This window comes from Ictalurus punctatus, chromosome 19, assembly GCF_001660625.3.
Source record: "Ictalurus punctatus breed USDA103 chromosome 19, Coco_2.0, whole genome shotgun sequence".
Classification (NCBI taxonomy): Eukaryota; Metazoa; Chordata; class Actinopteri; order Siluriformes; family Ictaluridae; genus Ictalurus; species Ictalurus punctatus.
Genome location: NC_030434.2, coordinates 478,034 through 498,962, shown reverse-complemented (window position 1 = coordinate 498,962; position 20,929 = coordinate 478,034). Strand labels below are relative to the sequence as shown.

At 42.5% G+C, this 20,929-nt stretch overlaps 1 protein-coding gene across 4 annotated transcripts in view; it reads left to right on the top strand.

The window, feature by feature from the left end:
• Positions 1–20,929, top strand: part of LOC108279528 (NACHT, LRR and PYD domains-containing protein 12) — a 120,126-nt gene that overhangs the window by 29,328 nt on the left and 69,869 nt on the right. For all 4 annotated transcript variants that reach the window (XM_053688333.1, XM_053688332.1, XM_053688331.1 and 1 more), the window contains one exon: positions 16,705–16,878. In XM_053688333.1, the coding sequence (XP_053544308.1) occupies positions 16,705–16,878 (174 nt within the window). The remainder of the gene's footprint in view (positions 1–16,704; positions 16,879–20,929) is intronic.

Sequence of the window (20,929 nt, the reverse complement as noted above, 5' to 3'; positions counted from 1 at the left end):
GGGCATCCCCTCCAGTCTCTATGAGTGATGAGAACGAAACCTTTAAGAGTAATCAGTGTCACGTGGTGATGCCTACATTCTCTGAGAAATTGGAGGTGTCCCCGGTTTCTAGCCTTGGGTCACACTCTAGGGACATCTCTTATCGCAAGACGGTAATGACAGATGCCTCCCTTATAGGCTGTTGCATGGTCTTAGACAGCTGTCCAGCTCATGGTCTCAGGAGTAAACCCTCACTCCTCACGCACTATTGGGTCTGGCCTCTGAGGGACACCAGCTCATAGATTCTGGTCTCTCAACTGAGAGTGTAGAGACCATGTTGAATGCTAGAGTACCCTCCATGAGGTAATTGTATGTTGTCAAGTGGCGACTTTTTGTCTCATTGTGTGAGGAATGTCAGCTAGAGCCAGTAAACTCAATAGCTACAGTCTTGGAGTTCTTACAAGGACGTTTCTCAGCAGGGTTCTCTCCTTCTAAAATTAGGGTCTACGTGGCCGCCATTTGGCCATCCACACCCCATTGATAGAGCCTCTGTGGGGCAACATCCCCTGTAGATCTCACAAATAAAAATATTTTATTTCTAAATATGTAATAATTGTTACTTTATTGAGAGGTATTTAGTTTATGAATATTATGAATATTAGTTTATGAATATTATGCATATTCATTTGTAAATGTTGTATTTGAGTAGCATAATAATTTTGATATAAGTGGCACCTACAGTTGAACAAAATAAATAGCTACGTTGAACCTGTCATGTGACCTAATTAGCTGTGAAAGGTCCAGAAGCTCAATAAGGGATTCCAATTCGGAGTTTGATGGAGTAGGATGCGAAGTTGGAGGTTCCTGTGATTTCGATTAAAATTGTAATTAATTAGTGCTTTTCGGTCATACAATAGATTTTGACTTATTGTACTCCATTTTCTTGTTTGCGCTTGTAACTTTTTGGTATGTTAAAATGTCTGGAAAGAACATGAAAACCCATGTGCGCACCGCGAGCGAGTCCCCTTCTTCCCCTGAATCCGCATCGCTGAGCAGTGACTTTGACTTCGCCGCACTCAGACTTGAGTTGCTGGCTTCATTGAGGAAGGACATTGCCGATATTTTTGAAAAGGAGCTTCAGGAGATTCTCAGGGATGCGCTGTCTATTATCCAGCTTGAACTTCAGGCCGTGAAAACACAGCTGGCTAGTGATAAAGTTGCTACCGAGGCTACCATGTCAACAATGAAAGGTACTGTTGTGGAAATGGAGCATGCTCTCTCCAGTTGCACCGATGACACAGCTCATATGAAGACTTCTATCGAGTCTCTCACTGCGACCTTGACTCAATTAGAGAATAAATGTGAGGATTTGGAGTCGAGGTCATGGCGCAATAAAGTTAGGATAGTCTGCGTTCCAGAGAGCGCTGACACATGTACAACTGCTGCTGTAGCAGCCTGGTTAAAAGAGGCATTTGGTCTGGAGAAGGAGCCGGTTTTGGACCGGTCCCACTGGACCCTTCAGCCGAAGCCCAAGCCTGATGAACGACCACGAGCTATTTTGTGCAGATTCCACAATCACAGTGACTGTGTTGATATTTTATGCCATGTGAGAGAGATCCAGGAGATTAAAGTGAGGGATTTGACGATCTCCGTTTTCCCTGACTACACAGCCAAGACAGCCTGGGCCTGGACCGTGTTTAACGAGGTTCGGCGTCAACTTCATGGTATTGAGGGTGCTCGCTATGGACTACTTCACCCAGCTCAGCTTCGCATTACATATAACATTGTCCAGAAGGACTTTATTTCAGCTGTGGAAGCAGGAGACTATGTTAAACTCTTGATATCGGGGTGAACTGCATCACCTACACAGCTGGGTCTTTTTCGCTCCTTTTATTTTTATTTTTTGCACTCGGCCATCCAACTCTACAGTATTCGGATTTTTATTGAAGATATCATCGTTGCATTACTTCACCTAGATTTTGTGGACTCACTCCTCTTAAATCTACTTCGGTATTGATGTGGTTCTCTGTTTTGATGCTCTGACTGGGTTAGAGTTTCTGTTTGTTTAATTTTATTAGTGTTATTTCCTCGGCTTTACGTCCTACATTGTTATATTATTTGTTACAAGTCTTTAAAAGTTAAGGACATTATATTTGTTATTGTGCGCAGACTGTTTATCAGACTTGAAGTCAGTAAGGGCTTTTTCTCTTACTGGAAATTTTTGTCTTGGTAATTTTTTTGGTTAGTTCAGCTTACTCTCCGAGTTGTTTTCACATTGTGGACAACTTTTGGTTATTGTGGGAAACACTGCTGTCTCATTTGTTTTATGGAGACTTTGGATGTGTGTGTTTGGGGGATTGTGAGAATAAACAAAACATGCCAATGCTTTGAAGGATGTGAACTGGAACAGAATAATGTTAGTCAATTGCGAATCTGTTTTTAAGAGTATTTAAACCTAACATGGTGAACAAATTCTATTATAGAATTAAGGCAATTTTATTGGAGTTATCTCATACAGTATGGCAAGTAATAATCTGGAAAGACCTTTGTAATATCACAGTCTAAAACTGGATTTAAAGAGAAGCAAATCAGTAAATGAATCACATGTAAATGAATGACATGTAAATGAATCATATGAAAATGAATAAATAAATTAAAAGACAGAAGCTCAATAAGAAGAGATGTGCATGAATTAAGAAGTGTTTGTTTAAGAAACAGAATACTGTATCTATTTGAGAAATGTCTCTTAATGTCACCTGATTTTCTAATTAGGAGGCTCACATGGTATGTTTAAGTTCTTGGTTTGTTTGTTAATTTATAAGTTAATATACTGTGTGAATTGATGTTTGCTTAATCGGCTATGCTAAGCTACCACGTGAACAGAAAACTAATTCATACAATATGTATCTAAATATAATTTTTATTTATTTTCAGTTTTTCATTTTCAGTGTCTTTATGGTGTCTGTGTGATGTCTATGTTGTTGACTGTGTCTGAAGAAGACATTAAGCGTTAAGTCATCACTTGAAGCATCGTTTTTCTAACTCAGAAGAAAATGTTAAGGAGCCATTACATCCTCCAACATTGAGGTTTATGCGTGGTGTCAGGCGGCTGAGGCCCATCTGCAGACCATGCATACCTTCCTGGGACCTCATGTAGTCCTACAAGGCCTGTCAGGTGCCCCATTTGAACCATTAGAAGCAGGTAGGACATCTACAAGCACTCTCTGTTGCCCCTTCCTGCCTTGACTTTACCCCTGTATTAGCCAAGGCCTTCCTATATTCTAGGCTGGATTATATTTGTCACATAATCCACGTAATGAACATTAGGATCGATGCAAGTGCAGATAAAGAGCTTTTAATAAAGAGAGGCAGGTAGACAAATCCAAAACATGAGACAATAGCGTGGTCAAAAAACAGGCAATGGGTCAGGCGATCTGCAAGCAGGTGTAAAGTAGGTAGGGCATGAAACAAGAAACAAGATCAATAAAGATGAAACAAAACAAGGAACAGGGTACAAACATTTGGTATGGTGACAACACTCAATATTTCCCAAAGTCATTGTGTTCAAACAGTCTCTTTATACTATGGATGTGAATGCTCTGAATTTGATGCAGGTGTGCATGAATGAATGTGAATGTTCTGGGACTTGCAGTCCATGGCTGCCATGTTTGTAGGCCGCAGTGCAGGATGGGAAATGTAGTCACTGGTTTGCTGTGATATGACAATATTCCTACAGTGCATACATCTGCTGCTCAGCCAGTAGTGTTGTAGATTTTTTCCCCTCCCCTCCTCTGTTCCTCACACCAGAACAAGAGAAATTGTACCTACTGTCTCCAGTAAGGGCTCTTTGCACTTACGTCCACCACTCCGGCCAGTGGCGTAAGTCAGACCAGTTGCTGGTCTGCTTTGGCAACAGCAGTAGTGGTGATGCTGTGTCGAAGCGGCACATGTCTAATTGGATACTAGAAGCAATCTCTATCGCTTATGAGGAGCATGGTCTTGCTACGCCTCTGGGCATAATTTCTTTAGAATTACGCCCTCGAAGGCTTCGTCTAGAGAGTTACCCTTAAAGGAAGTGTGTGCTGTGATGGGGTGGTCTATGCCGTACACATTCATTCGATATTACAGCCTGGATATACATTCCACCATGGGCTCGAGTGTCTTGCAGTGACCCTCGGGCTCAGAGATTTTGAACAGACCATATCCTCACTCTGATGAAGTAGGTGTTCTTTTTCCCACAGCATGAAGCTCATACAATGTTGAGTTTCCTTTAAAAGGGAACGTCTGGGTTATGCATGTAACCCTGTTCCCTAAGAAGGGACTGAGACATTGCATAGATTTGTCATACTGGGTAATGCCTGTAAATAGTGTCTGATGGCTGTTTTACATACTTAATTGCCACATCACATGATCACAGCAAGGCTATACAGTAAATAGGCATGATGTTACACAAGCTTCAAATACCGGTTACACACGAGGGCGCTTCCCACAGTGTCAAGTTCATGCAATGTCTCGTTCCCTTCTCAGGTAAATGGGTTGTAACCAAGACATTTTCTGCAATGTGAGGAAGGGCTCTCCTTCTCTCTGGCTTCTTGGAGTCATAGAGGGTGGGTTGACTCTCCATACCGGAGGGAGAACCCATCGCCCTTCAGCTGAGAAGTGAGAGCTAAGAGCGGAGCTACTTCATTGTGCCCTTTTAAAAAAATGTACAGTGCATCTGGCAAGTATTTACAGCGCTTCACTTGATCCACAATTTGTTATGTTACATTCTTATTCCACTATGGATTAAATTAATTATTTTCCTCAAAATTCTACAAACAATACCCCATAATGACAATGTGAAAGAAGTTTGCTTGAAATCTTTGCAAATTTATTAAAAATAAAAAACAAAAAAGCACATGTACATAAGTATTTACGGCCTTTGCCTTGACACTCAAAATTGAGATCAGGTGCATCCTGTTTCCACTGATCATCCTTGAGATGTTTCTACAACTTGATTGGCTTTCACCTGTGGTAAATTCAGTTGATTGGACATGATTTGGAAAGGCACACACCTGTCTATATAAGGTCCCACAGTTAACAATGCATGTCAGAGCACAAACCAAAGGCAGGAAGTCCAAGGAATTGTCTGTAGACCTCAGAGACAGGATTGTATAAGGCACAGATCTAGGGAAGGGTACAGAAACATTTCTACAGCATTGAAGGCCCCAATGAACACAGTGGCCTCCATCATGGAAGAAGTTTGGAGACACCAGGACTCTTCCTAGAGCTGGCCACCCGGCCAAACTGAGCGATCGGGGAGATGGGCCTTAGGCCGGGAGGTGACCAAAAACCCAATGGTCACTCTGACAGAGCTCCATCATGTCTCTGTGGAAAGAGGAGAACCTTCCAAAAGAACAACCATCTTTGCAGCACTCCACCAATCAGGCCTGTATGGTAGTGTGGCCAGACGGAAGCCACTCTTCAGTAAAAGGCACATGGCAGCCTGAATGGAGTTTGGCAAAAGGCACCCGAAGAACTCTCATTCCAAAGATTGAGCAAAGATTGAACTTTTTGGCCTGAATGGAAAGCGACATCTCTGGAGGAAACCAGGCACCAGTCATCACCTGGCCAATACCATCCCTTCAGTGAAGCATGGTGGTGGCAGCATCATGCTGTGGGGATGTTTTTCAGCAGCAGGAACTGGGAGACTAGTCAGGATCGAGGGAAAGATGAATGCAGCAATGTACAGAGACATCCTTGATGAATACCTGCTCCAGAGCACTCTGGACCTCAGACTGGAGCGAAGGTTAATCTTCTACAAGACAACGACCCTAAGCACACAGCCAAGATAACAAAGGTGTAGCTACATGACAACTCTGTGAATGTCCTTGAGTGGTCTAGCCAGAGCCAAGACTTGAACCCGATTGAACATCTCTGGAGAAATCTGAAAATGGCTGTGCACCGATGCTCCCCATCCAACCTGATGGGGCTTGAGTGGTTCTAACAAAGAAGAATGGGAGAAACTGCCCAAAAATAGGTGTGCCAAGCTTGTAGTATCATACTCCAAAAGACTTGAGGCTGTAATTGGTGCCAAAGGTGCTTCAACAAAGTATTGAGCAAAGGCTGTGAATTCTTATGTACATGTGCTTTTTTGTTTTTAATAAATTTGCAAGGATTTCAAATAAACTTCTTTCATGTTGTCATTATAGTGTATTGTTTGTAGAATTTTGAGGAAAATAATGAATTTAATCCATTTTGGAATAAGGCTGTAACATAACAAAATGTGAAGCGCTGTGAATACTTTCCGGATGCACTGTGTGTGTGTGTGTGTGTGTGTGTGTGTGTGTATATATATATATATATATATATATATATATATATATATATATATATATATATATATATATATATAGTAAAGTTGTGAGTGTACAGCTTGTATAACAGTGTAAATTTGCCGTTCCCTCAAAATAACTCAACACACAGCCATTAATGTCTAACCCGCTGGCAACAAAAGAGAGTACACCCCTAAGTGAAAATATCCAAATTGGGCCAAACGTGTCAATATTTTGTGTGGCCACTATTATTTTCCAGCACTGCCTTAACCCTCTTGGGCATGGAGTTCACGAGAACTTCACAGGTTGCCATTGGAGTCCTCTTCCACTCCTCCATGATGACATCATGGATGTCGACTCCACCTTCTGTTTGAGAATGCCCCACAGATGCACAATAGCGTTTAGGTCTGGAGACATGCCAGTCCATGACCTTCACCCTCAGCTTCTTTACCAAGGCAGTGGTCATCTTGGAAGTGTGTTTGGGGTCATTATCATGCTGGAATACTGCCCTGTGGCCCAGTCTCTGAAGGGAGGGGATCATGCTCTGCTTCACTATGTCATAGTACATGTTGGCATTCATGGTTCCGTCAATGAACTGTCGCCCCTAGTGCTGGCAGTACTCATGCAGCCCCAGACCATGACACTCCCACCACCATGCTTGACTGTAGGCAAGACACACTTGTCTTTGTACTCCTCACCTGGTTGCTGCCACACACGCTTGACACCATCTGAACCAAATAAGTTTATCTTGGTCATATCAGACCACAGGACATGGTTCCAGTAATCCATCTCCTTAGTCTGCTTGTCTTCAGGAAACTAGTTGTGGGCTTTCTTGTGCATCATCTTTAGAAGAGGCTTCCTTCTGGGACAACAGCGATGCAGACAAATTTGATGCAGTGTACGGCATATGGTCTGAGCACTGACAGGCTGACACCCCACCCCTTCAACCTCTGCACAAAGCTGGCAGCACTCATACGTCTATTTACCAAAGACAACCTCTGGATATGACGCTGAGCACATGCACTCAACTTCTTTGGTCGACCATGGCGAGGCCTGTTCTGAGTGACCCTGTCCTGTTAAACCGCTGTATGGTCTTGGCCACCATGCTGCAGCTCAATGTCAGGGTCTTGGTGATCTTCTTATAGCCTAGGCCATCTTTATGTAGAGCAACAATTCTTTTTTTTCAGATCCTCAGAGAGTTCTTTGCCATGAGGTGCCATGTTGAACTTCCAGTGACCAGTATGAGGGAGTGTGAGACCGATGACACCAAATTTATCACACCTGCTCCCCATTCACACCTGCGACCTTGTAACACTAACAAGTCACATGACACCGGGGAGGGAAAATGGCTAATTGGGCCTAATTTGGATATTTTCACTTAGGGGTGTACTCACTTTTGTTGCCAGCAGTTTAGACATTAATGGATGTGTGTTATTTTGAGGGGACAGAAAATTTACACTGTTACACAAGCTGTACACTCACTATTTTACCTTGTAGCAAAGTATCATTTCTTCAGTGTTGTCACATGAAAAGATCTAATCAAATATTTACAAAATTGTGAGGGGTGTGCTCACTTTTGTGAGATACTGTATGTAACGTTATCCCAATGTCTAGATTATTGAACTACCTCTTCCAACATCATTAATTATTGATACTTAGATAATTAAAACAACATAAATATTATAAAATCACCCTTATCACACATATACATGGTTTTGCTAGCTTTCAGCAGCACTCCCCCTGTGCAGCACAGAACTGATGGGATATATGTCTGCGATTGACAAGTGTTCATCTCCAATTCCTCATCCAAATCCATATGGGACCTCCAGGATCTGAAACACATCATGCTTTGGCTTATAAGCAAGAGAGCCAGAGCAGGACTGCACCATAGCATGATTCAAATAGCGTCAGAAAATTAATGAGATTTTTTTAAAAAAAACCTTCTTTTACTGGCGGTGACACAAACAGTCCAACATGCAGTCTTTTGCTGAAGATAATAAGGCTGATGATGTGATTTACAGGTGCCGTTTTTATAGTTATGCAATACCACCTCACCTGACCATGGCAGGCCTATAAACATTCATGATTTTACTCAGACTTTAGATACCAGTCATGCACGAGGGCACTTTCCACAGCGTGAAGCGCATGCAAAGTTGAGTTCCATTTGAAAGGGAACAGATTATTCATTAAGTGATAATGATTTCTTTCCAGAATCACTTACAGTGGGGTTAAATAAGTATTTGATGCATCAACATTTTTTTCAGTATATATATATATATATATATATATATATATATATATATATATATATATATATATATATATATATATATATTTCCAATAAGGTTATTCACATGAAATTTTTACCAGACAGTTAATATCAGTATTAACTCAAGAAATCTGGAAGTATTTCTGCTATGGAGGTCAAAGGTGGATAACCAAGTTTGAGGAGAAAACAACAGGACAATTGTTGGCCATTGTGGACATAAAAGCCATACTGTGTCAGACTGTGGGCAAAGGTTAAACCAAGGAAATAATGGAGATGGCCAACTTGGAGAAAGAGATGGATGACCCCAGGTGTGATCCAATGCTGTTTGGCCTGGAGCAGAATGTTGTATGGGGAGCAATACAAAAAATGTACCCCACAAAGTTAAATCCATGGCTGTTAGAAACTATCACACTGAGAGAGGAAGAAAATTTAATGAAATTTGTGCAAGAGTTTCATGACAAATGGAGAATTGAGACAGGAGACAAATGGGATGAGTCCTCTGCCAGTGCAGGACTCTTCAGGATGATGCTAAAGAAGGCCATACACGAGGAAGTGCAAAAAAAATTAGAAGGCATAGTGGAGCTGAATACAATGAAATGGACCTCATTCATGGCACAATTAACAAATCCTGTAGATCAGTACAGGATAAACAAAAAAGGAACCGCCAAAATACCCTGTGTAAACTAGGGGCAAAGATACAATGTGACCCAACTGGCCTGTGGGTTACCTTACCAAAACTTAAAGCCACACAGTACTTGCTCCTCCAAGAACAAGACACGACTCCTCCAGTAACCGACAAAGTCTACTGGTTGGAAGTGGAGGACGTGGAGAAATCGGAATTATGGGAGAAGTTTGAAGAATGGAAACTCTGTTTGAGGTATATGCACCTGGACTGCCATGAAACACAAACTCCGTTACACTGTATAATCAAGTATGACAAAGGAGGATGGGACAAGGTGTTTGCCCAGTTGTGGGAACACAAGCAGCGAGACACAACCCTGATCGTAAGTCAGTAGAAGGTCATTTACTACTTTAACTAACGCTGTCTCTGTGCTATGATGAGGTCTAAATCCTGACTGATACATTTCATGAATGTTATTCCTATCTAAGTACGAGCATAACTGCTTTGCTACAACCTTTTCTAAAATCTTAGAGATGAAGGGGAGATTTGATATTGGTCTATAGTTGGACAATTGAGACGGGTCAAGATCAGGTTTTTTAATCAAGGGTTTAATAACTGCTAATTTAAGTGATTTAGGTACATAGCCAGTGCTTAGGGAAGAATTGATTATATTTAGAAGTGGTTCAATTACTCCTGGACCAATCTGTTTAAACAAACATGTAGGTACAGGATCTAGTATGCAAGTTGATGAATTGGCTGAAGAGATTAATGTAGCTAGTTCGGTCTCTCTAAGTGTATTGATCCCCACCCGGAGCCCTTGCAACACTCCAGTCTTTCCTGTCAAGCAGCCCGATTCAGATAAATGGATGTTGGTATATGATTTGAGAGCTATAAAATGAAATAGTGGTACTCGAAACACCAATTGTTCCAGACATGCACATGTTGTCATCAAACATACCTGAGGGAACGAAATATTATACGGTAATTGATCTCTGCTCTGCATATTTTAGTGTACCTCTCCACCCAGATTCTCAGCATCTATTTGCGCTCACTTATGCTGGACAACAATACACATACATGAGACTTCCTCAGGGATATTGTGAAAGCCCCTCTATATTTAACCAGGTTCTAACTTGTGACCTTGATAATCTGAATTGTCATAACACCCTGTTGCAATACGTGGATGACCTTCTGCTTTGTAGCCTGACTAATGAGCAGTATCAGGAAGACTCTGTAAAGGTGTTAACTATGCTAGCCGAAAACGTCCACAAAGTGAGTAGAGAAAAACTTTAGTTTTGTAAACCTAAAGTACTTGGGACATTTTCTAGAAGGGGCAAGCTGCAAAATTTCACTTAAGCAATTAGGAAAGCACGACAACCGCAAAACATACGACAAATTTTGGCATTCTTAGGAATGGCAGGTTTTAGCAGACCATGGGTCTTTCACTGTTATATTTCAGAAAAATTTGGCTTTGCGTCTGCTGTATTAACACAACAGCAACAAGGTGTTGCTAAACAGCCTATAGCGTGCTACAATACCACATTGGACAATGTTGAGAAGGGAATGCCACCGTGTTATCGTGATTTAGCAGCTGCTGCATTTGCATACCAAAAGGCATCCTCAATTACTATGGGGCATCCAGTCACGCTGTCCACAACCCATGCACTGCATGCCTTATTGTCCAGTCAGTCTTTTGTTATTACCAACTCGTGACACACAGGGTACGATGTCATTCTGTCAGCCCCCGAATTAACCATAGAAAGGTATAACACAGTCAACTCCACTTACAAAATGGTTACTCCCAAAGCCGGTTGCCCCATGGATGCGTGTCTGAATCAGAGAAGTTCCTTAAAGCACGTGACAACTTATAGAATCAGCCTTTGTCAAACACACGTGTTCTTAGTAGATGGGTCATGTTTTCGAGCTGATATAGGGAATAAAGCTGGATTTGCTGTCATAGAGGCTAGTTGGATCTGCTTTTGTTAAATACAGTAATAGCGGTCTCTTTACCCCAACTCTGCTCGGCACAATTGGCAGAAATCAGGGCTCTGACTCCTGTGTATAAAATAGAGAGTGGTAAAAGCTGTACAATTTATACTGATTCAGCATACGCATATGGAGTGTGTCATGTATTTGGGCCTAAATGGGCACACGGAGGATTTCAGAGGGCAGATGGGTCCAAAATTACTCATGGAGCAGCTATATTTGCCAGTCGAACTAGTGATTAGGAAATGGCAGGCTCACAAGACTGATGGTACTTTTGGTACTGGGGTAACATAGCAGCAGACGATGCAGCAAAGGAAGCTGCTTTAGGAACAGCACCAATGATGGCCTTGATAAACCTGGGAGAGGAAGATGTCCAACACCCACAAGAGGATAATGTGGAACTTGTGGAAATTGTGGAAATACAAAAAGAGGCCAGTGAGGCAGAAATAGCTAAATGGATCGCTAGAGGGGCAAAGAAAGAACGAGGCACAGGATTGTGGTGGAAAGTAGATGGCTTGTGTGTGGCCCTCGTGAGTATCTTACCGCTGCTCATAAAAAGATGCACATGTTGTAGACCATGCTAATAGAGGAGAAACCTTGAGGAAAATCACGGAGGCTTGGTGGTCTGCCTACTTAGCTAGCATGATTAATAAAGCACTAAATCAGTGCAAGACATGCATATGACACAATGTCCGCAAGAGCTTCACAAGCCCTATAGTGCACATTCCAGAACCAAGGGGCCCATTCAGACAAATAATAAAGGACTTTGTGGATATGGGCAGTGACAATCGGAAGGAGGGTAAGAGATACATATTGGTGGTAGAAGACCGCTTCAGTTGTTCGGTAGAGACTGTTGCAATGGCAAATCAGGAGGCATTAACAGTGGCCAAGCTTCTGTATAGGGAAGTTATTCCACAGTTTGGAGTCCCAGATTTCATCAGCTCAGACAATGTTCTGCATTTTGTTAATCAGGTTATAAAGGCTGTGGCTAAGGCTTTGTGTATGGAGAATAAGCTGTGGTGTGTGTACCATCCACAGACACAAGGGAATGGTGGAAAGGGCTAACGGAATAATACAAAACAAGGTTACAAAAATCTGTCAAAACTCATGGCTTAACTGGGTTCAAGCATCTCCACTAGCCCTAATTAAAATGTGGTCTCAGACTAACCATACTACTCATCTAACCCCACACAAGCTGTTGACAGGCCACCCTATGCCTATGCCGTTTACTCGGGGTCCCTACAAGGGCCCAGCTCTTGGACAACTAGAGGGTGAAATGCAGTAAAATGTGCACCACCTAACCCCAATCGACAGGCACATGTTTTTGTAGGTGCATGAGGCAATCCATGGTGAAGACGTCACCACACCAGAGAGACTGGTGGAACCAGGGTGACTATGTAACATACACATGTTCAAAAGGAAGCACTTCAACGACCCACTTCAAGCACTTCAAAGAGAGGGATCATTCAAGGTTGTTGCAGACAAAGACCACTGGTACCACCTAAACCACTGCAGATGTGGGGCAGGAAAGGCAGACTTTTGCACCCTACTGAGGATGGGGAAGATAGGCTCCAGCATCCTACTCAAGGAGAGGAGGGAAAGGTAGACACCTGCATCCTGCCAGAGAAGATGAGACTAGACTTCGCAAGTGACAGCAATCCAGATGATCCCCAGGCAGGTTTGTCCCATAGAACACATGGACAATTTCAGAGGAGAGGAGAGCGCAGCGCACACCGACAGGCAGCAAGTGATAGCGACACCCCTACGAGCAAACCAGGTGGTAGCACTCCGGTGCACGGACCATTGATGATTCCAGGCAAAGACTCCCCACGGGTAGTACCAGATGTGGCTGACATACGGCCTGAGGAAGTCATTGCACCTCCAGCCCCTATCCTACACCCAGGCCAGATTGCTGAGGCCCCTTTCAGACTTGATGACAAGATTGGGGAGGGAGAGGAAGACCGTCACTCATATGAGCAGCCATTTGGGACTCTAGATCTACGGGATCTGAGAGGTCTCAACAGCCTTGCTGATCCCCAGCAACCCGAACAGCACCTGAGTGCTGGCCCTGTCGTAGATATAAATTCTACAGCTCCTCTCACCTGAATTCGTAGTTCCGTTGCCACAAGTAGCCCATGCAGTTGGACCAGATCCCGTACCCCAAGCTGGCCCCGAGGTCATACCCCCGAATGCGACTGAACCGCAGCAGCCATCACATTAAAATATGGGTGCTTCTTGCAGCCATCATTGTAATAAGTGCTATCAGAATGACCACACTTGTTATTATCATTCTTGGTGGCATTAAGGTCCAGAAAATAGTACCCTGACTGAAACGTTGTTGCACCACACTACCGTTGGAAACAGTAGCACAGTTTCGTTTGTGGCTGCCTAACACTGGGCAGGCTGCTGCTATACTCCCTCACAGACCATGCAGACACACTAATGGCTTGCCCATACCAACAAGCCCAACATCTCCTGCTAATATAGACAGTAGATGTGCCTTTTCTTTGCTTAAATTGGCCCCGGGTGCACAGTTGCTTAGAGTAGACACCAACTATACTGTCCATTACAGAACATGGGGCATGCGGCACTCCTCGTTAAGAAGTACAATCTGGCAGTCACCTGGAGCTGATTTCCTGCATTAGGGGGCAGGCGTGCTACAATCCATCCAATTTGTTGCACAAGTAGGCCCATTAAAGATTTCTGGTTTCTCAATGTTGTTTCTTTGCTCGGCTGGCACCTTCAGAGTCAGTAATATTACCAAGGCAAATGGGATAACTTACATTAGGTGCCTGACAACAATATCACACCTCCACTTTTCCTTTCATTGTAACCAAATGGCATGCAGTGATCACCCTCAAACCATCATAGTCTGGACGACCGCCGCCGCCCAAATGGTCAAACTGCATCGATATAGCTTTTATAAGGAGTAATTTGTATTTGCAGTAATTTGTATTTAGATTGGAAGTTCCATACAGCTCGCACAGTTACCAATCACACCTGTATCATATGTCATGAGCGTAGTGGTCGACCCCCATTCATGCGACCTTTGGGAAATTTGGATGAATGTTTAGTAGAACCTTACTATGAACATTGCTAGTGTCCTACTGTCTGCCTGTTGGGGGCAACTTCCTTCAACTATGGCCCAGCTTGGATGCGTAATGTTAGCCAGAGCTGTGATTTCAGCCCAGTGAGTACTCATCTCGATGCTTCTCTTACAGTACATGTTGGATTCACCTCCACCTTTCCTCTCTGTGTTTGCTCTGAGGAAGGCCTTGCTTTTGTAGGCAACATATCTAGCGACTGTACTCACATTAAGCCAGCGCTCATGCCTATGGAGTCCACCCATGCCCAGTATGACAACAATACAGATTATACATGTACAGACTCATCGATAGTTCATATAGAGTTGCCTCTTTTAGTAGATGGCACTTTGCCCTTGGCGGACATTTTTTGGTATTGACAGGGTACGCCAGACCCTCCCTATGGATTGGCCGGGGGGCTGCAGCCCAGTACACATGAAAGGTAAGACTCATGTGCTCCAGTTGGCTAATGACGCATATAACAACATTACTGTGCTTTCAAGTCCAAAAGGAACGTTGCACACATATCCTCATGGACAGATTATGTGCAAGATGTTGATGATATAAAGTACTCTGACTGGGCTCCAGATCCAAGTGTATCTCTTGGCCAAGTGTATCTGTTGGTATCCTGAATCAATAAAAGGCCATTGAATCTGTAGGTGGTGGATTTGCTGCCGTGCTACTGCTCAGCATCAAAGTAATCCATAACACAGCATGCATTAACTACATCTGGTACAATAAACAGCAGTTCATTAACTATTCTCTCGACAATCCGGGTCTTGTCCGTGAACAACTGCGTGTTATTATGGCTGCTCAGAAATGTATCAGCCAATTTTCAGTTGTGTTTATAATTTTGTGATTTTCTGTTAGGTGTGATTGTGTGTGTGTGCTACATAAACAACTGGAAAATGAACAAACCTCTTGAGTTATAGCCTTTCAGCTCATTAAGCATTTTTTGTAGCCATGTAAGTTCTTTTAAGCGACTGACGTCTTTTGCGTTTTCTTATCAAACCTGTGCAGTGGGCAGTGCTGGCTCAAATTTTGCCTATTACCTGAAGACACATAACATAGAAACAGATACTCACATATTCAATTGGAGAAAGAAAAATAAGACACCAGCTGTGAGTGAGAAGAAGCAAGGGTCCACGTTTATTCGTTCTGTTCCACCACACGAGATCCACACAGTTTGAGACGCCCCAAAATGCAATCTAAAAAACCAGAGCTGAAGCTCTTCTATTTATATAGTTTTCTTAGGGTCAGGATGACCCAGACACCAACGTGTTTTAGAAAGGGCTTATCAGAATTACCAGTATGTTTTGAAAAGAGCCTTTTCCGAACACTATTAGGTTTGAAAGAGGTATGAGACACAACATTTCGGAGAGACCTTGGTCTCACAGTTATCTCGCGGGTGCAATGTGACTCAACTACCCTTATAAATGACCCCTCATGGTTGTCTCTTAAAAATTAAGGCCTTCGTCTGTATTACTCCTGACTTTTTCTCGTGAGACAAGACTCTTCCCCACCTCCAAGTATATTATGAGTAAGTTTCTTTCACATTTTTCTGTATTTCTGGTTTATAATTTCCTTTCATGTTTGCTCTACATTTCTATTATATATTTATGGTTATACTGCTTGCAAGTTTTTTACTGTACCCCCTACTTCATAATATCATTATATTATCCTTATAATATCTTAATACTCCTTTTATTATTCTTATATCCATGTTCCGTTTTCCTTCTGTATGTGTGTGCGTGGTGGCATAGGCCTGTGTGTGTGTGTGTGTGTGTCTTAGTTGACCGTCCACCTACGCTCTGAGGCCTGCCACACTAATCAAATACATGTATGGTTTGTGCCTTGCTTATCTGTGTGTTGTGTCTTAGGTAAACCTCAATTCAATTAAATTTTATTTGTATAGCGCTTTTTACAATAGACATTGTCTCAAAGCAGCTTTATAGAAATATCAACATGGTATACAGATATTAAAGGTGTGAATTTATCCCAACTGAGCAAGCCACTGAGTGGCGACGGTGGCAAGGAAAAACTCCCTAAGATGTTTTAAGAGGAAGAAACCTTGAGAGGAACCCGACTCAGAAGGGAACCCATCCTCATCTGGGTAACCTCATCAGAGTAAATATCCGTTCATACAGTCCACCAGCCCAGTGAATTCTCAATAAGATTACATATTACTCATACTAGGTCTCCCTCATGTTTATTTCATGTATATTTTATATACAACAGCAGTTTTACCTAGTTTTACCCAGGCCTGCCCACTGTTCAATTTCTGGCCTCACCACTGAACAGTGGTGATGTTTTGTTCAGTATTAATTATACCTTGTGATTGGTCAAGAGAGGGCAGACAGTTGAACATGACAGACACATCATCATCATCATAACACGTAAACCAAGATAAAAACCTGTTAATGAAGAGTGTATCATTGTCTCTCTCTATAGGTTGTCTAATTGTGGTGTCTCAATTGAAGGCTGGGCTGCTTTGACTTCAGCTCTGAGATCAAACCCCTCACACCTGAGAGAACTGAATCTGTCGTGTAACAATGTCAGAGACTCAGGAGTGAAGAGTCTCTCTGCTGTACTGGAGAATCCTTATTGTAAACTGGAGACACTAAGGTAAGATCGTCTCTCTGAGAATTACATGACCTGCTCCTCAGTAAGACATACTCTGTAATAGTGAGAATGAAGCAGAAGATTTAGGTTCATCATTCTGAAGAGTAATATTGTTTATTTTTTCTGCACACTGATGATTTGTCACAGAGTCTCTGGGTCAGATGTACATATGTGAGAAGCTGCAACAAAAAACGTGACTTCATGCGACTAGAAAATGTCTGAAATTACTGTGAAATTTACTAAAACATTGTAACTAATCACACAAACTGCACCTGGGACACAAACTAAGTGTGCAGTGTGTAGCTGCAGGGTTTAAAAACAGAAGTCAAATGGAAATGATAAATAAATAAATTAGAAACTAAAATATGAAGTTAATGCCATATGAATAAAAAAGTAAAAAAATTAAAATAATTAAAAACAAACAGGGTGAAAGGAGCTTACAACAATTTCAAGCAACAGCAACAATCCTGTTGGGGATTTTTTTTTATTGTACTTAAAGCTGAAATATTGTTTATTCTGTCGTGAATGTTCATTCAGTGCGTCTCTGTCTAACTGGTATGAACAGGGTTGCCAGATATGTTTTGAAGAGAAGATCAGTGAGCGAGCAGTATTAAAACCTTGCAGTTTTCCTCAATACTTCTTTCATTTAGGTCCTAAAATAGTCTCATTTTATTCCATGTTTTATCATAATTAAAGTACATCTGTGAGTAAACCCAATGCCTTGAATACATTCATATAGTAACACAGAGCTGAAGTTGAGAACAAGATCAATAGGTGTGTGTATGAGAGATCACACTGCCTGCTCACTACTGAAAGTTTTATATACAGATATGGTTAAAATAATGTAACTAAAATGTCTAAACTCCAATCCACAGCCAAAGAATCAAGCCACGCTGTTGAGTCAAAAGTAGCTCAATTCCTCATTAAAACCGGGGACCTGACAACTGCTCCCAACAGCACACATGGTGCTAATTTACAACTGGTTTTGAGAGGAGGACAAAATAACCTGTAAAACTGATGACTGCTAATCTCTCAAACTTTATTAAATTGAACAGAATATGTAACTAGACACACTTCCAATTTGTCCACACATTTTGGAGATCCTTCCTCAATAGCACAAAAAGCTCAGCACATATGACCCTCTGTCTTCATATAATTCTTCTGTAGGTTTTATTTCTATGAATTTACATCTTAAACCTGTAGAACCTGATGAAACCAATTTGTAGACATTTTTACTCTCCATCAGTTTCATAGTTCTGGAAAATTTAATTTAACAAAAAATTATCAGCAAGTAATCTGGTTTAGAAAAGACATAAATGTTAATTCTTCAAAAAATGTGTTTTACACTTTACATTATCATCTTTGTTGTAATTCATAATAATGCTTGTTTTTCAACATGATTCAGATTTTTGTTTTCTTTGGGTTACACATGTAACCCTTTTCCCTGAGAATGAAATGAGACATTGCATGAGCTTTGGTATCTGAAGTCTGGAAATATCATGCCTATTTATAGGCCAGCCATGGTCAGGTGACGTGGCATAGTGTGTGTCATGTGACTATAAAATGGTGTCTGTAAACCATATCCTCAGCTTCTCTTTGTCTGAAGCGCAAATGCAATTTACAGGCATACCCTAGTAAGCTACGCAACATCTCTTTCTCTTCTCAGGGAACAGGGTTACATGCATAACCCAAATGTTCCTTTTCAAAGGTAACTCAACGTTGCATGAGCTTCATGCTGTGGGAATGAGTATACTCCATCATACTGAGGGTATGGCCTGTCACAGAGGCTCCATCAAGTGTGACTGACCGAAATGGTGGCCATGTGGATCCTAAATGTAAAAACAGCCAACCTTGCAGAGAACTGTTCCTGTAAGAACTCCAGGATGGTAGACATTGCACAGTTTACTGAGACTCACTGACATTCCTAGCATTAAGCATGGTCTCTACAACCTTGGGTTAGGGACCGGAATCTATGAGCTGGTGCCTCTCAGGGGCCAGACCCACAGTTTCCATAGTTCTGGCTGAGGGTGATAAATCAACATTTTGGCTTGAGACAATAGACCCCTGCAAATGGCAATCTCCCAGAAGGTGCCATCTAGCAGAGATATAATCTTGGAGAACCATATATGAGCTGGTCAATAAGGCCAAACTGCAATGTGTGCAGTATAGGCCACCCCACCGCAGCACACACAACCTGTAAGGGTACCCCTTAGATAAAGTCTTTGAGGAGGTGACCCCTCCAAGTGGAATGTACCCCTACACCCAGAGTCATAACGAGACTCTGCGCCTCATAAGCAATAGAGATTGCTTCCAATATCCAGTAGAGATGCACTGCTTTAAGGAAACCTCACCTCTGCTGCCACTGCCAAGCAGACCAGCAACTGCTCTGACTTATGCCACTGGCTGGAACGGTGGATGTAAATACAAGGAGCCCTCACTGTAGGACACTGTAGGTGCAATCTTCCTCGTTTGGGTGTAAGAAAAGAGGAAGAGAGAAAGTCTGCAACACCATTGGACAGCAGATGTAGGCACGTATGAATTATATGACCTAAGATATTGGAAGGCCTTGGCTAATCTAGAGGCAAAGTCAAGGCAGCGAGGCCAACAGAGTTGTCAAGGCCACCAAAAGAGCTGCCATTAGGATCAGTGCTTCTCTGAAGCTGACGATAAGGGCTCAAATGTGTTGGCTGACAGACCATCCCTGACCACAGAAGGTCCCAGGAAGGTATGCATGGTCTGCAGAAGGGCCTCAGCCATCTGACACTACACATAAACCTTGAAGTTAGGGGATGTTGCCCCACAGAGGCTCCATCAATGGGGGTGTGGCCACATAGACCCTGTTTGTAGAAGGATCCAATGATGCTGAGAAACTTTCCTGTAAGAACCCCAGGACTGTAGCTATTGCACAGTTACTCGGTCTCACTGGTGTTCTTCACACCACAATATAAACATTGCCACTTGAATGCATACAATTCCTCATGGATGGTCTCTAGCGTTTAACATGGTCTCTACAACCTCAGTTGGGAGACCAGAATCTATGAGTTGGTGCCCCTCAGGTGCCAGACTCACCATTTCCATAGTTCAGGCCGAGGGTGATAAATAAAAATCGGCTAGAGACAGTGGATATCTGTGAATGGGAATCTCCCAAGAAGTGCTGTCCAGCAGAGATATAGTCTCCATGAACTAAATTCACTAATTCACGTGAATTAGCAGCAGATGTAGCACAATCTGGGTATACTCTTGCTAGAACCTGTGGGAGCAGAGTGATTGGGGAAAAGGCATACAGTCATGCCCTCGGCCACATTTGTACCATGGCGTCCAGCTCTGACTCTGTTTTTTGGTGCGGGATGAATGAGAGTGAAGACAGTGGGCAGCGTGTTGTCTCCTCATTAATGAACACTTCCACTTCTGCTTGGCAGAACCTCCACCACATGGACTCACCCACTTGTGGATGGAGCCATCAATCCCTGGGACTCAGCCTCTGCCTCGAAAGAATGTCTGACCTGACATTCTGGTTGCCTGGAATGTACATTGCACTCACTGACAAAACGTTTCCCTCCATACAGAGAAGAATTAGTCGCCCCTGCATCAACAGGTGGCATGAACCTAATCCTCCCTGGTGGTTGATATATGAGACCACTGCTGTATTGTTTAACACATGGTGACCTCTCAAGTTAGAAGAAGAATTTCAGTGCTAGGGGTACAGCCCACACTGCTAGGTCATTTATATTCAACACTAGATGAGGACCGCTCCAGAGACGGTGAGGGAGGTGTCACTCTTGATTGGAGAAGCAACTTTCCCTGAGGTTCAACCTGAGCCCCAAGTTCCTCTCATGGGTGAGAACAACATATTGATGTTGAATCCAACTTCCTGGACCACACTAGAATTAACCAATCATCCAGGGGGCTTAGCACATGGATGTCCTGGAGTCGCAAAGGAGCGAGCATGGCATCCATGCATTTTGTGAACATGCGAGGGGATAAAGCTTGTTAAAGTAAGAACCAATATTGATATGCATTGCCTCCAAATGCGAAACTCAATAATTTCCTGTGA